Genomic DNA, 17208 nt, shown 5'->3' with positions numbered 1-17208 from the left:
TACCTGAATTCAAGGTATGGAGAATCCTTTCACCCTCATTTTTAGGTTCAGGAAAGAAAATAGTCTTTTTTTAACCTAGTGAGACTTTTGCAGTCTAGGAATACACAATAGTAATGAACTAAAATGTTTGTATAAGCAAAGGAATATTTCACATTTCTTTTGCATCTTAAGGGATATGCAAGCAATCTATATTTTATATTACAAAATACTTTACTTTCTCTTGGTCTGGTTTGTGGCTAAAAATGGTCTAGGGACCATTTCACATAACCTGAGTAACAAAGTTAAATAAATAAATAAATTTATTTTAAGTTTGGACTTAATAAAATGAACCACATTGTTTATAATTATGGACTTCAGTCTTCTGTATTGCCATAATAAGCTGTCTGTAGAAAAGGTATGTGTGTGTGTGTGTGTGTGTGTGTGTGTGTGTGTGTGTGTGTGTGTGTGTGTGTGTGTGTGTGTGTGTGTAGTGTGTAAGCAAATAAATATTTTACATTACTTAAGAATATACCATTGTTTCAGCTACATGGATTTTGAATGTCCATGACGTTTTATTTTTACTTTTTAAAGTCTTTATGGGTACATTGAAAGCCAATAAAGCCAAACCCCAATAGCTGTTTACTGGCCTGAGTGTACCCATAACACTTAAAATGTAAACAAAGAAAAAGAGGCATGGATATTCAGAAGCCATGTAGCTGAAACACTGGTATGCCCTTTATGGGTCATTTGCATACATCCCATGGGCTTTCACTAGCGGAAGTTTAAGGTTTTACACAAAGAAGATTCTAGTTTTACTGTGCCTTTCTTGCGGTATTTTTGTGGTTTGTCTGTTTGACCTTTTTATTCTTTGGTTTGTTGATATAGACACACACACACACACACACACACACACACACACACACACACACACACACACACACACACACACACACACACACACACACACACACACACACACACACACACACACACTTTCTACACAATTTGTATTCATGCTGTGCTAAGTATCATTTTGCCTGTCTGTCTAAGGGTAGAAAGAATGCTACAAATACCTTGTAGGGCTTATTGTTGCTTCATTTCCATGTACTCTGGGGTAAGTCAGATTTTTCCCACAGCCTAGACAGGTTTTATTATAAAGTAGCAGGTTTACCTGCACTAAACAATGATAGAGATATACTCCACCATGGACAGATGACACACAGCGGGTAGCCTTAACCTTAAGTAACAAGTGTATTAGCACTGTCTGCCTACCTACACTATAGAAAATGCTTGTTACACTAATGCATCTCTTTTCAGACTAGCATACACAGAGCTGTCAACACTCATGTCATGATCAGATGCTACTGGAATACAAATTGCTTGCCTTCATACTTGTCTAGTTATAGCAGGAATTCAAGTGACCTATCAGAAAGAGAGTACAGTATTGCAAAATACAGTGTCACTGGTCATTGATCTGCAAGTCTCTGTTCATCCTGACTGACGGAGTCAGGAATGGCCAAACACATAATGCTTAAGCCTCTGATGGACACATATAAGATCTGAAAGAAACAGATTATTTTAAATTTTGGTTAAAGGGGAACTTAGGAAACATGACAAAGCAAACTTACCTAGGCCACTTGCAAAGACAATAAAATGTCTCCATATAATCTATGGAGACGCAGCTTCACTCTAGTCTCATCTCACTGTGGTCTACAATGTTCATAGGTTAGTACTAAGCTAGCTGCCCTTGCAAGCCTAGCCAATTATCCCTTGTGAGACTCAAACCCTGCACTTTGTGTTTGTAAGGCAAACACATTAACCATTAGGCCACCCTCCCAACCTGTGACAGAAAGTCCTTTTCTGTATGGGTTCCCAAAATTTTGAAGAAATGCCAGTGTTTCTCAGACATGCTAAAATGTCTTACATATTTAGAGAGACATATTTAAAGTAATTTACTCTACTGAGTGTGTGCAGCTGTTTTACCAGTATGTCCTGATAAGCTACCTCAGTTTTCAGTAGTTTGAATATTCCACGCTGATCTATAGGATCATAGGAGGTTACTAGACTATTGGCCCTGAGGACCTTATAAGCCTAGCCAAGAGTTTAGCTCATGTTTAGACAAGTCAGTACCCAGAGCCCCTGTCCAGCAGGGATACAGGTGGAATCCCAGGGGTGTATTTTCTGTTTCCCATCCAGTTGTCGAGGTTGCACTTAAAAAAGGATAATGAGGTGCTCTGCTTGATGTGAAGAGGGAGTTTATTCTACAGATGGGGGGAGCTTCTGGGATACAAATCTGTCCCGCCAACAAGTCCTATTGATGTCACAGACCAGGTTGAGGTCATGCATATGGGTTAACCGAGTGGAGCTTGACTTGCAGATAAGCAGCAGTCCCATCAAGGCGGGTATGAAATTGCTTTGCATGCCAGACACAGGTCACCTCTGAGGAGTCTATATGAAAATGAGTAGAGGGACAGGGCTTTTAGCATATTTGTGTAGGGTAGATGTTTGAGGCCCTGGATTCTCCTGGTGAGGAACCTCTGTGGTCTCTCAAGCTGCTGCATGTGCTTTGTGAGGAACATGCTGAAGGAGGCATTGTACTCAATAACTGGCTTTATAAGGGAAGAATACATGGATGTTATGACCTTTTTGTCCCTGGATGAGATACCTTTACTTATGAGATGGGCCTTGTAGAAAGCTTTCCGTACAACAGAAGCAACATGGTGGTCAAAAGTCTTGTTGCTATCAACCTGGGTGCTCAAATCCCTCACTACCGATTGTGTGCTTAGGACATTGTTATTAATGTGATAATATGTGGGGATGTCACTTACCCCAAAGGGGATAATGATGCATTTTTTGGCATTCAGCTTGAGGCTATGTTTCTGGCACCAATCATTTGTTTGGGTGAGACCCTGTTAGTGGACATCTACATCACTTGGGGAATTGATGACCTCACCCAACTTGCAGTCATCTGCAAACTTGGTCAGACACAGCCCACTGATTTTGGCCTGCACCTCAAAGAAATATATCCCAACTAACAGAGACCCCAAGACCGATCCCTGCAGTATGCCGCTCATTATGGGTCTGCTGCTTGAGGTGGCTTCCCCTGTTTTGATTAGATGGGTTCTATCAGTGAGTCGGTTTGCTAAGCATCTGGTAGCATATGGATTTATGCCTAGCTGAGAGAGTTTATCTATTATGCCTGAGTGGGGAATAGTGTCGAAGGCTTTGGCCAGGTCAGGGTAGGCGGTGTGCACCATCTTTCCCTCGTCCATGGCTTTGATGACTTTCTCAAAGAAGTCGACCAGATTTAACAGACATGACCTCCCGTTGACAAACCTAAACTGTGTGGGGTCAAGTGTTTGGAGGTTGCCAATATCCCTATTAATGAGGTCCATGATAATCCATCCCATGGCCTTGCAGATAAGGCTAGTTAAGCTGATGGGTCTATAGTTTTCTGGATCGGTGGACACTCCACCTTTGTGTAAAGAGATGACAGCGGCTGTCCTCCACTCGGCTGGGACAAAGCCTCTGCTCAGGCTTTGATTGAATAGGATGCCTAATGGTGCTACAAGTTCATGCCTGAGTTCATGTAGGATGCAGTCTGGGATGTTATTGGATCCCATGGAGGCTGTACTTTTTCCCTTTGAGAGGGCAGTGATGACCTGTTCCCTGGAGATAAGGGGTGGGGGGCAGGTACTGGGGATGTCCTGATTTACTGATTTGGGGGAGAGAGGGGAGAAGTTTTTGCTGAATCTGTCAGCCAGTAGATTGGCCATATCTACAGCATTTGTGTATGTGGTGTCCTTGACTACCAGTTCTGAACAAATCTGGGTGCTTCCTTTGAGATCGTGGACATATGTGAAGAAGGTCTTATGATTGTCTCTAGTAGATGTGGCCAGTTTGGACTCGAAGTTGTCTTTAGAAGATTTCATTAATGCTCGTATTTGCTTGTTCAGGCTATGGAGAGATTGCTTCCAATTGGGCACCTGCTCCTTCTTGGTCCTGAACAGCAATTTTTTCCTTTTGTTATATAGTTTATTTATTACAGATGTTCAGCAGACAGGTTTACTCTTCTTGCAGAGGATGATTTTGTCCTGTCAGGTATTCCTGATTCCATGCATCTATACATATGCTTGTATAGTACTTTGGTGTAGATTTGGACATTGGTGCCAGTTCCTACAGAGGGGGAAGGGGGCTGCAAAGCTGTCTATACCATCCCTAAGGAGATTGTAATCAGCTTTGGAGAAGTTTTTTTGTTTGACCCTAGCTTGGGGGGGGGGGTCAGGGGAGATGGTGACTTCGAAAGTGACCGCTTTATGGTTGGATCTTACCAAGGCGGATGATACTGTAGCGGTGCTGCAGTGGTTACACATGTTGGTTAATACCAAGTCCAAGATATTATCGCCTCTTGTGGGGGTATCAACTAGCTGTTTCAAGGCATTTGCATTGATAAAATGAGGAATGTCTGAGCATTTGTGTTCTGGCATGAGTAGTTTTTCCAATCTATAGTTGGGTAAATAAAGTCACCCAGGATCAGGGTAATGGGTTGAATCTTGATAGATTTGAAAAGGTCCAGATAGGTGGCATGGACATCTTGAGTCAAATTTGGGGGCCTATAGCTAGCTATAATTTGAATAGGGATCTTGTCAATGGTTAACTGCACCTGGAGTGAATCCTGTGCGTCATACTGTTTGAACATCCTGGAAGTGTGTGTGTCTTTAATATATATTGAAACTCCACCTCCTTTGGCTTTGCTGCCCACAGTTTGGGGTCTGAATGTATGATAGGATGAGTAACCAGGTAAGGCTGGGGTGCTCTCTGATGCTTTGAACCAGGTTTCTGTGACTGCACAGATGTCAGCATCTTCCAGTGTTAAGAATGCTTGCAGTGAGTGCAGTTTTGTGTTTAGACTCCTAGCATTTAGCAGCATGACATTTAATTTGAAATGTTTATGTTGGTTTTATCAACCTCATGACTTTTCCTAAAAAAGGCACTATGGGGGAAGCAAGAGCCTTTGCCAGAAGCCTGAAGCCCAAGTGACACAGATGCAGACTATCTTTAGCAAAGCATCATGGTCTGTCGATCATATCTTCCCAGGCTGTCAGGTACTGGTCTTATAGTAACCGGTACCTGTATATTTCTTGTTGTTATATGAGACATTTCTGTGTATGTATCCTACTCAGTGTTAGACTATTTGTACTTCTGATAGCTAGCTATGAAAACAAAATCACCACTGATTCTAAGGGCAACCACAAAGCATTCTATAGCTATGTCAAGAATCTCAGTGGCAACACCCAGATCTGCTCTGAGTTACAGCACAACGGCACGGAAATTACAGAACCAACTGACATTGCCAACATCCTGGCAAATAGGTTCAGTGCTGACTTTACCCCCTCTCACCCCCTAAAGGGTCCATATCTATACAGGAAGAATGCAGAGTCCCTGTAATCACATCTATGCAGGTAAAAGCTGCACTCTCTAAAACCAAAAACACAGCATCCATGGGACTGGACAAAATCCCAGGCTGCGTTTTACACAAAGTTGCTCCCCACCCAAGCACCATATTCAATCATAGTCTCACGTCAGGCATTGTGCCCACTGAATGGTGCATAGCAACAGTTATCCCACTTCAAAAAGGGGGAGCCACCACTGATCCTGGGAACTATCGCCCTATTAGCCTGACGAGCCTGGCTTGGAAGGCCATGGAACGTATCATCATGGAACTCATAAACAAAGACATTGGTAACCTCCAAACTCTGGACCCCGCCCAGTTCGAGTTTGTGAAAGGCAGATCATGCCTTCTGAACCTGATCGACTTCTTTGAGGCAGTCACCAAAGCTGTAGACGAGGGTAAGGTGGTTCACACACCCTATCTTGACCTCACCAAGGCTTTCAACACCATCCCACATTCAGGAATTATAGCTAAACTCACAAAATTAGGTATAAATCCCTACATCACAAGATGGGTTGCCAACTGGCTCACTGACAGAACCCACACTGTAAAAGTTGCAGACTCCAAATCTGACTTTAAACCAGTGGAGTACCACAGGGTTCAGTCCTGGGACCTCTCCTGTTTGGTATCTAATTCTCTGAAGTACAGGCTATCACAGAAGGCCACTGGCTAATGAAGTTTGCAGATGACTGCAAACTAGGCGCCATAGTCGAGTCCCCAAATGATGTGGACATCCTACAGAAGGGCCTCACTGAGACAGATGCCTGGTGTCAGAGGCATGGCCTCAAGCTCAATGCCAAAAAGTGCATTGTCATCCCCTTTGGTAAAAACTCTGTACCCGTGAACTACCACATAAATGGCAGTCTACTTAATGCCGAATGTGTGATAAGAGACCTTGGGACCCAGGTGGACAGTAGTCTCTCCTTTGATAATTACATTGCCACAGTAGTCAGGAAATCCTTCTATGTGGCACATCTCATCATAAAAGGGTTCTCATCCAGGAAAAAATAATTCATTGTTCCCCTCTACTCGGCACTCTTTAAACCAATTACAGCGTACAACACTCCTTTTGGAATGTACCTCACAAGACATCTGCAGCAGCTGGAAATGTCACAGAAGTACCTCACAAAGAGGATTACTGGCCTCAAACAGATGCCCTATACTGACCGTCTCAAAAAACTCCAGCTTTACTCTGTAGCATATCGCCTACTCCGAGGAGATCTCTGCCTAACATATAAAGCTATGTTAAACCCAGAGCTGTTGGACATGCTACACCTTAAGAAATCCCTATCCCTCTGAGCTACACGCTCTAGGGACCTAAACCTTGTCACCACAATAAACAGGACATGCTGGAGGGATAGAGTCCTGTCCCAGAGACTTCCTATCCTCTGGAACAAGCTACCCATCTATGTCAAGCAAAGTTCCTCATTAGCACTCTTCAAGAAAAATCTTGATGAGTGGATGGGAAATAGGAAATACACCCCAGGGATCACTTCTGTGGCTCTGCTCGACAGGGGCACAGGAAATTAACTTTCTTGGGTGGTGTAAGCCAGGGAACCTTGTTGGCTAGGCTTACTTAGGCCCTTGGGCCGATAGCCTAGTACCTACCTAAGAACCTGTGATAGTGGAGGCCCATGGGATGTATGGAAGTGACCCCTTAAGGACATACCAATGTTTCAGCTACATGGTTTCTGTTTTGTTTCTAGTCTTGTACCTTATTTTGCTGCAGTAACAGGTCATAGCTGAAAATGAGTCTTCTAAGTCTAGTCTACTTGCATTGAATAAATAATTAAGCAAAACTGATTTGGAACCTACTAAAACAACAGGAAAACCTCTTACTGTTCCCAGAACTCTTGCAGTACCCAGACAATTCCCTAATGGAACCCAAATATGAGATAACAAAAGACCACTATCGGTACCGGATTTTTTGCTTCTCTGCAATGGTTAAAGCCAGTTCCTTTAATGGCCTCGAGTCTTCTTCCAGGCGCTCCTCAGCCCAAGTACTGAAATCAATGGCTTCATTTTCACCTTCAGCATCTATAAACTGCATAGTTCTGCTCAAATCTGTTGTTCCATTGCGATAACTCAAGTGATAATCTGGCTGAGATTCATTAAAACCTGGTCCTGCCTCCACATCACCTGATACTGGGGTGTCATCAAACCTGCGGCCTGCCATTGTACTACCACGATACCGCACAGAATGGTCCCTCTCCAGGTAAGACTCATTAAAGTTGCTTCTTTCCTGGTCAGGAGAAGTGAAGCTGCTTGAACCTGTTGGTTAGAAATGCAAACCATCAATGATAAAGTATCTACTGCCTACACAGAGCATTGGAGGGTACGTATAGTAACCCTATCCATTTTTAATGAACTAAACCACTAAAATCATAACCTACATGAGCATTTTCGTTAATTGTCAATGATGTATTTTTTTCAATATACAACTGAAAAATAAAGTCAGCTTTAAGAAGACTGCTGAACAGTAAATAAACAAACCTGCCAAAATAATTTATTTAGTTAATATATTCAAAAAGACATCACATTTTTTTCTGAAAATGTCTATTACATAAGCGACACTATTTTCAAGTACATATTGAGCGACATCTCAATCTATGTATGACCGTTCAATGTAATTTCCATCCTACAACATCAAAAAGCATTTTATTGAATAAATGAACACATATATTACAATTAAAAAATACTGTAACATTATGTACCACCTACAGATAAATGCAACATCAGCTGCTCCTTAAATGACTCAGTGTGCCCTATTTTAAAATAAAGTCAGTTAACACATATAAGATTCAGTTGACTTAATAACTGCAGTAGTAATAATATTTTTTGTCTTAACTTTATGTTTTTGCTTCAGCTCTTGGCAATCATTGAGTTACCTAAGCTGGATGATAGCTCAGCTAAGAGTTATCTGAGGGGTCATCATTTAGGTAGCCATGTGGGTTGCTTGTATCCTTGCCAACATCCCAGCAATGAGAATATTTAATTGGCATATCCCTTCTACTAGGAAGGGGACATGCGACTTGTGTCTCAGTGGGGGCCACAATGCCTTCCCATATATAAGTGACTACCACCATGCACTTCACTGAAGGCTACCACCAATCCATGGCTTATTGCACCATGTGCACTCTGCAAGTCATAGGTCTGCCTCCTTCCTCTGATGGACATCTACAGTCCTTAACTGGCTCACCCCTCCCCCACCAGGATGGGCCTGCCCATCCTCCCTGCCAGCTTTGATAAACACCCATGATGCTAACTGAACTTGGTACTTGGGTCATCTTGGCAAACGTCAGTGCTTAATATCTCTATACAGCTTGGACTGGCATAATAATAATAATAATAATAATAACATGCAGTTAATTTTTGTTAACTCTAGATTTAGGTCAGTTGATCACAAAATTGCTTTGTGAATCATGTTTGAATAAAAACTGGCATACAGAAGTTTTTGGTAAGGGAATGCCCCTCACACCCTCTAGTGAGTGTGAGTGTACCTTTAACACCATCCTATTCAAATAAAAAACTTCAAGGCTGCTACATCATGTGGTATGGTGGGGTCTTTTTCCTAATCATCTTTTGGGTCCCTTACCAGCCTGACAATGAAGCCCTATTCAAGAAACTCTTGGTCCATATACTGATAGCGTTGGCAATAATGTAGTGTGCACTTCAAGACACTTCTTCTGCTGGGTCAGAGTTTTAGAACTTCTTGATGGGATTTATGCTTGCCTGGTCCCTTTCCTTGTAGCTACAATTCCAATTGCCCCCAGGATGGGTAAACCAGGAGCAGAAATTCACTCACACCACTACCTGACCAGCTCCTCCAGTGTGTAAGCTACTTACTCAAGTTTCAGGCCAGCTAGACACACTCTTGACTGTTATCCCTCTGCTCCATAAAGGTGGGAGAGTAAGGGAAATCTCCTCTTAACAGCACTTTGGGCAATTGTGAATTAGTCAGCTTGTATAGTGACTAATTTCCTTAACTCCTAAGCACTGCGCATTCAGTAATGGCTGTTCTTTCACGGTATGGAAGCCCCTGATGCAGTGAAGGAGGTTGCATGCTATTTTTTATAGTTGCTGCCCATTATAAGTTTTACAAAATGTGTTGGAAATGTTTGTTTGTCTTGTGGCAGCTGCAGAATTGCCTGTGATTGTACATGTCTTAAGGTGATTGTTGCTCTTGCCTATTCGTAGAAAACCAAATGGGTTGAGACAATTAGTACTACATCATATCTAGAAGTTACATTGCATGTACAAGCCATGTGCATATTTAAGCTTACATCTGTCTGGATGCACCTTTTGCCATATATTCAACATCAGTAAATCCACAGTGAAACCTTTCTCCTGTCTAGCATGTTTACTTAGCACGTTTAACCCAGGATGTGCCTGTATATGGTCTACTGGGACCATGTACTACTCAGGTAAACAAACAAAATAAAGAAATATTTAATTTATTTGTTTTTATTTTGCTTCTGTTTACTGAGTTGGGAGGGTGGCCTAATGGTTAAGGTGTTTGCCTTACAAACACAAAGTGTATTGTTTGAGTCTCACAAGGGATAATTGGCTAGGCTTAAAATGGCTCGCAAGGGTAGTTAGCTTAGTACTAACCTATGAGTTTACCTTACTGGGTTTAGTCAAAAATCCCTTTCAGCAGAAGCCTAGAGAAAAAAGCTCCAAGAAGCAGACAAAGGTCCACACAAAAATTAATAAATAAACCACATTTCAGAAGCAAAATATTTTCCATCTTTTGAGGTAAGCATTATACATTGCATAATATAACAAAATAAAAAATATACATTTCAGAAGGATATTATTTCAAATGTCAAACGGCTTTTTAAAATTTAAAATGGCAGTAATTTTCACTAAGCACATAGATGTAGCATACTTAATATAGTAAAAGTAGATGTCAATGAGTCTCTATTTTCATCACGCACACTACAAAACTTTTCATTTTAAAGGGACATCTCATGTTTCTTTTAAGGCTTTCTCCAAGCCGATTTCCATTCACAGTGCAGACTACAAATTACCTTGGGTGATCAGACTTTGTCAAACAACACATGGCGGATGTTTCTCATTGGAAATTGGATGGATTGTCATGGCACCTCTTTTCTCCATTAAAGACAGACACCTCGCATGTTGATCATAATAGAATTTGCCATCTTGACTAGCTTTGTTTCAGTCTGTCATGTAGCTGCTTTTGACTGTCAGGAGCAAGTAAAGATGTAGATATAGAAATTTTAATCTTTATGTCTAAAAGAAATCAGTAACCGAAGAGGTGAAAAGTCAGTGCATTGCAGTGGAGTGCTTCCATATTCCAATGAAGTTAATAAAAGGAAATGTATGAAACATGCAATGCTAATGCCACACAATACTTTCGGGGAAACTTTTGCTCTCATACCTACATTTATTTCCTTAAATAGTTATGCACTATCAGTTTATCAGCTCTGAACATCAAGCTTTTTTATGCAACTGGTCTCTTCCTTAAATGACAAGTATGGCTGTATTTCTTTCCTCACTGAGTTTTCCTTTTCTACATAACCCTCCATAGCTACTTCTTAAAGTATCTGTATCTCCGGATCACTTTTTTGCATATTCTTGAAACACTTTAATTTCTTTGCAGTCACAGGCAACTGTGAAATTATCCAGGATACTTTGAATTCATCATCAAACAAATGATGTTGCTACACTGACAAATATGAATGGTTCAACATATCTGCAGCATACTGTTCTTCTTAGCGTATAGTTCATTACTACATCATACTTCTGTAACTATATCAGTACTCTTTGCAGCCATCATAGTGCCTTCTTCTATAATTTTATAAATAAGTGCCAGTGAAAAGTTTATATTAGCTTAGAGAATACAGCTTCTAATACACTCTGCAATGACTAATAGTCACTTTCCATTAGGATTTATATGTCATAATATAGAACTCTTCCCAGCTGAGTACTGTGGCTAACATCTATGTTATTACTGGTCAGTATTTTTTCTGGTTGTCATTTAAAGTTCTGGAGCATATGTAGCCAGTTTACCATCTTGCAGTATTACTGCAGGAATTCCATTTTGGAGTGCATCTATTTGTAATGTGAATATCTTAATCACATACTCAGGTGCTTCCGACACTAATTAGGTAAACTATCTTAAGCTATTCAAGACTTTTTTTCTTGCTCTGCAATCTAGTAACATTCCACTTTTCTCTACTATGTTCCTTAATGTTTACTTTTTTTCAGAGATACTTAAAATTAACTTTGAATGATACTATATCATGTTAGAAATCTCAAGCTCACTTACCATGTGAAGGAGGTATTTGAACTACCACTCTGAATTTCTAAGCCTTTATAAGTTAAAATATGGCCCATCCATCTGAGCTATAGTCCACTGATTTTCTTTCTTTCTTTTTATTTATTTTTCATTTGTTTACCAGGGAGGGCCGACTTGTCCGTTTTCAGCAGAGGCCTGGGGAGAAAAGCTCCAGAACAATTGCTAACATACTATATACATAAGATATTTACACATTCAGTTATAAAAATATAGCAGATAATAACATATGATTGCATAAGATATTTACATAAGCATAGTGGTTTAGACATGCAATTAAAAGTATAGCAGGTAGTAATATTTGATTGTTGTTCATACAGTATGCTTAGTAGAGATAATCTTGAAGATGTACTGAAGATAAGACAATAAAGGAAAAACTGAAAAGGAGGAGAATACAGACAAGTTCATATTGAGGTGCATTGACATTTTAAGGGAAAGCTTTTCAGCTTAGTCTAGGGGAGAGTTAGTAGGTATAGATGGGGCAGTGGGGAGTAGGCAGCAGTGAGTTGGTAAGTAACAAGTGATAATATATAGTGCATCTGTGGGAGTTTTAAAGAGGAGGTTGGATAGTGGGTAAGGGAAAGGAGTTAGAATAGGTCAGCCAGGTGCTAGGCAGTTACAAGTTGTTGTGTCTTTCTGCTTTTCCCGGTTAGGGGTCGCCACAGCGGAACACCGGTCCGCTAATGATTAGCAGTAGATTTTTACGTGCCGAGTTGCCAGCACTGACACACAACCTTCAACGAAGGTACGCCCATTCACGCATGTCTCCACACAGAAGACGCTCTAGCTGAGAATCGAGGCAGTTACAACATGTGGTAATATATAGTGCATTTGTGGGAGTTTTAAAGAGGTTGGATAGTGGGTAGGGGAAAGGAGTTAGAATATGTCAGCCAGGTGCTAGTGGATAGTGGGTACATGAAAAGAGTTAGAATGTTTTAAAGAGGTTGGATAGTGGGTAGGAGAAAGGAGTTAGAATATGTCGGCCAGGTGCTAGGCAGTTACAAGTAACGTGGATAATACATAGTGCATCTGTGGGAGTATTAAAGGGGAGGTTGGATAGTAGGTAGGGGAAAGGAGTTAGAATAGGTCAGCCAGGTGCTAGGCAGTTACAAGTAACATGTGATAATACATAATGCATCTGTGGGAGTTTTAAAGAGGCTGGATAGTGGGTAGGGGAAAGGAGTTAGAATATGTCAGCCAGGTGCTAGGCAGTTAGATAATATATAATGCATCTGTGGGAGTTTTAAAGAGGCTGGATAGTGGGTAGGGGAAAGGAGTTAGAATATGTCAGCTAGGTGCTAGGCAGTTACAAGTAATGGGTAGTAATACATAGTGCATTTGTGTGAGTTTTAAAGAGGAGGTTGGATAGTGGGTAAGAGAAAGGAGTTAGAATATGTTAGTCAGGTGCTAGGGAGTTACAAGTAACGTGTGATAATATATAGTGCATCTGTGGGAGTTTTAAAGCAGTTGGATAGTGGGTAGGGGAAAGGAGTTAGAATATGTCAGCCAGGTGCTAGGCAGGTGCATGTCCAGGAGTTGTTTAGGTGGCAAATAAGCTGTTTTTTGAAGATGGTTTTGTTAGGTTGTACCCTGATTTGTAGTGGTAGGGAGTTCCAAGTCTTGGCAATGCTGCTAGAATACAGGGAGTTACCAGAGCTGTAATAGTTTTTGGAGATTGCGATTAGTGCCTTATTAGTGGATCTAAATTCTCGGTTATTGGAGTAGAGGGTGATCGGGTCTTGTAAGGCTGGAGTTTTGTCAGGTTGGTATAGTGTATAGTGAGCTAGAAGAAGTTGGTTTAGAGCTAAGGTGTTAGGGAGTTCCAGCCAGGAAACCTGTTTAAGGGCCTGACAGTGATGGGTGCGATAGGAAGAATTTTACAGTTATATTACTCAAGTCTGAGAATGTGCTGTCTCAGTTTGTTCAGTAACTCAATCAGTTTCTTATCATGTTATCCCTTGATCTAACCCCACACTAGTATATCATCATTACAAAAATTTACAATACCTTCAAGTACCTTGATTATTTGTGCAACAGACCTCCTAGGAAACCACCTAGTTCTGTAAATAAATCCTTGCACTCATAAAGCAGATCACTGTGTACAATGAAACATGATGTATTTTCACCAAAACCACCTTATGACAATTCAAATGACTAAATAGAGAAGACATTTCCATTCTGCAACGGAATTATGCATTTTTATCCTTCTGTTCTCAAGTAAATATATTTTAGTCAAAGGTTTTATAGGATGACCCAGATAAGTGCGCAATTTACATACTGATGGTTTCAGTTTACTTTCTTTCAAATTTTTAGCAGATTACACTCTGAACTATTTTATAACTTAAACACCACACTGATCATTACTTTTTTGAGCTTCTCTGTCACATTTTCCAAATGATCCTCCTGTGGAATATTTTCTGTACTACTTCCTTGCATACAATTAACTCTGTGTTCATTCTTAAAAATCAGTTTCATCACTGTGTTCTACTACATGCATTCTCTACAAATGAACATTCATTTCTTACATTTTATATACATAACCAAGTGATTTCTATTTCCACAGCTTTTGCACATTTGATTAATTACAGGGCATTTCTGTTTGATCATACATATTGCCACACTTCACAGAACTTTATTTATCAACATACTTCCCTTATTTTTCATACTTCAAAATTAATCAAAAATTACTCATTTTTGTTCTGTTTTAGCTGTTTCAAGATCTTCATCTTGAATTAAACTTTTTATAATTCTATTTTTTCTGTGTTTTTTAAATGTGAGGAAGTAATTTAATTCACTTTGTTCATATCCATCACTTTCTTTAAATTTGTGTATACTTTCTTAGCAACCTGCTTCTTGTTTGATAATTTCTGATGCTACATATGATTCTACTTGTGTCTTTCGGCTTTTACCGGTTAGGGGTCGCCACAGCAGAACTCCGGTCCACTAATGATTGGTAGTTGATTTTTACGTACCGAGTTACCAGCTGTGACGCACAACCTTCAACGAGGGTACACCCATTCACGCATGTCTCCACACAGAAGACGCTCTAGCTGAGAATCGACCCGGACAGCATCTTACTGTGAGGCAACAATGCTACCACAGCACCACCACTGATAAATTATGAAACTTAGTAAATTCAAATGCATTAACAGGTTTTCTTAATTCAACAACATTGGCATTTCACTGTTTATTGTAACGTCTATCCTCATAGTGAACAAGTGTCAGCTGTATGGTAATTTTTTTCCTCAGGTCACATTAACTCTGGGATATCCGTCATACCACTGTAATGCTCTCTGTCTCACTGTGTTAGAAGTGAATTGTAAGATGAATTTTAAGAATTCTTCTCCAGTAGCATTCAGAAACATAGCACACACTGCTCCTCTAGTTGTAGTAGTAGCTGTAGTGCTAGCAATCAGGAATTAATTCAATTTCTGGATATTCAGTTTCTTGCTCCTGAACAGGTTGTAATACGAGAGACAGGTTGCCTGGAAAATATAGTTGCACTATTTCTTAAAAAATAAAATCGCTTGTGGGGAAAAAGTAACATGTTTCTGGGAAAAAGCATTAGCAAAGTGCAATAACAATGGGATGGTCTGCAGATATTGAGATATTGACTATGCATGCTTCCAGTGGGAAAATGGCTCAGTAACTAATTAGAGGTAATGTACACCAAAGGTATAAACAGAGGCACGGGGCTTAGAGCCAATGTTAAAGAAAAATAATGGGATATCATTTAATACAGGGCTGGGAGTGTAGAACATGACATGGGGACAGATAAAGCAGTAGGTAAAGTGAAGCAGTGGAAGGAGATGGAGTTTGGGTAGAGATAATTAAAGAGACACTACATGTTGAGTTATTGGAGAGGAATGAGAATTCCGAGGTAGGGGGATGTAATTGTTTAATGTGCAGTTATAAACAGAATTACCCATTCTAAAGACTTAAACCTTGCCTGTTACATAAACAGGACCTGATGCACAGACAGGTATGAATCCCTGAGACTATCCCTTCAATGGAACAGGATCCCCATCCATATAAAGCCCAGTTCCTCCCTAAACCAATTCAAATGCAACTTAGACAACTGGATGGGGAACAAGAAATTCATCCCTGGTTTGGCACCTATGTTCATAAGTTCATAGTTGTGTACTAGGCTAATGGCCCTGGAGTCTTTACAAGCCTAGCTCATAGGATTACCCTGGCATCATGCCACCCAACCTTAGTTCCTAGTGCCTCTGTCGAGTAGAGCCACTGGAGGGATCCCTGGGGTCAATTTTCTATTTCCCATCCACTCATCAAGATTTCTCTTGAAGAGGGCCAGTGAGGTGCTCTGCTTGACATGTATGGGAAGTCTATTCCATAGCATGGACAGTCTCTGGGTTATGAACCTGTCCCTCTAGCATATTCTGTTGATTGTGGTAATGAGGTTGAGGTCTCTGGAGCATGTGGTGCAGAGGGATTGGGATTTCTTTAGATGTAGCATTCCAAACAGAGCTGGGCCAGACATGGCTTTGTAAGTCAAGCAGAGATTGCCTCTAAGTAGGCGATATGAGACAGAGAACAGTTGGGTTTTTTTGAGTCTCTCCATATAGGAAAAGTGTTTAAGGCCTCGGATCCCCTTTGTGAGGTACTTTTGCAGCCTCTCCAGTTTTTGCAGGTGTCTAGTGAGGTACATGCCAAATGGGGCGTTGTAGTCTCATTAGTGTCATAGTTCAGTGTCATGGCATTCATCTAGTGTGACACATTAACAAGACTAGGAAATCAGTATTTAGCTAAAACATACTTAAAATCTACTCTAAATTGTAATAACTTGTCTCTAATAGACACAGGCAGCCTGTTAATGGTTCATCTCCCAGGCCCCTGTTTGTAAATGTTTCACCTCCCACACCCCTGCTTACACTTATCAAGGGTACCAGAACTTGCTAGAGAGTTGGGATGCATGGCTAGGCTTAAAAAGACCCTTGTGGTTGTTAAACTAGCAAACAGCTATGAACCTATGGACCTAAGGTGTTTTATGGGTAGACGATTACTCAATGACTTTATACAGGCATTGATATCAAAGATACCTGTAAGCGTAACAGGCAGTTCAATCTAGGTACACAGCACTAGTGTTGACAATACTCACTCCTGGTCTAGTACATTATGTGACACTGTTGGCCAGGCATGTAAAGTTGTACTGTGACTTACAAGGGTAAAGGCACTTGCTGATGGGATGCAGCAATCTCCAAATATTTTATGTTAACTTGTGGGTTTACAAATCTGTTTCTGCTTTAACAGTTCCCATTTAAATACCTTAGTGGAAGCTGAGCTAAAGAGGTGGTGATAGATACTACTAGTGACATATACTGATGTGGAAAAAGACTGGTGTCTGTTTATTTATTCGTTTTTTTCCTGGATGGGGGATAAGCTGGGATAAAAGTCACATAGTACTCAGCTGACAAATTACAGTTACAATTTATAGTAG

The 17208-nt window shown here is 40.5% G+C and overlaps 1 protein-coding gene across 1 annotated transcript in view; it reads right to left on the bottom strand.

Annotated features, from left to right (window-relative positions):
• Positions 1–17208, bottom strand: part of TMC4 (transmembrane channel like 4) — a 666263-nt gene that overhangs the window by 508613 nt on the left and 140442 nt on the right. Inside the window, exon 3 of the mRNA XM_044087548.1 lies at positions 7351–7702. Within this exon, the coding sequence (XP_043943483.1) occupies positions 7351–7702 (352 nt within the window). The remainder of the gene's footprint in view (positions 1–7350; positions 7703–17208) is intronic.

The sequence above is a fragment of the Protopterus annectens genome, chromosome 1.part1, assembly GCF_019279795.1.
Source record: "Protopterus annectens isolate FY-2018-M chromosome 1.part1, PAN1.0, whole genome shotgun sequence".
Lineage (NCBI taxonomy): Eukaryota > Metazoa > Chordata > Ceratodontiformes > Protopteridae > Protopterus > Protopterus annectens.
The sequence above is the reverse complement of the archived record's forward strand: the minus strand, read 5'-3'. Positions and strand labels throughout refer to the sequence as shown.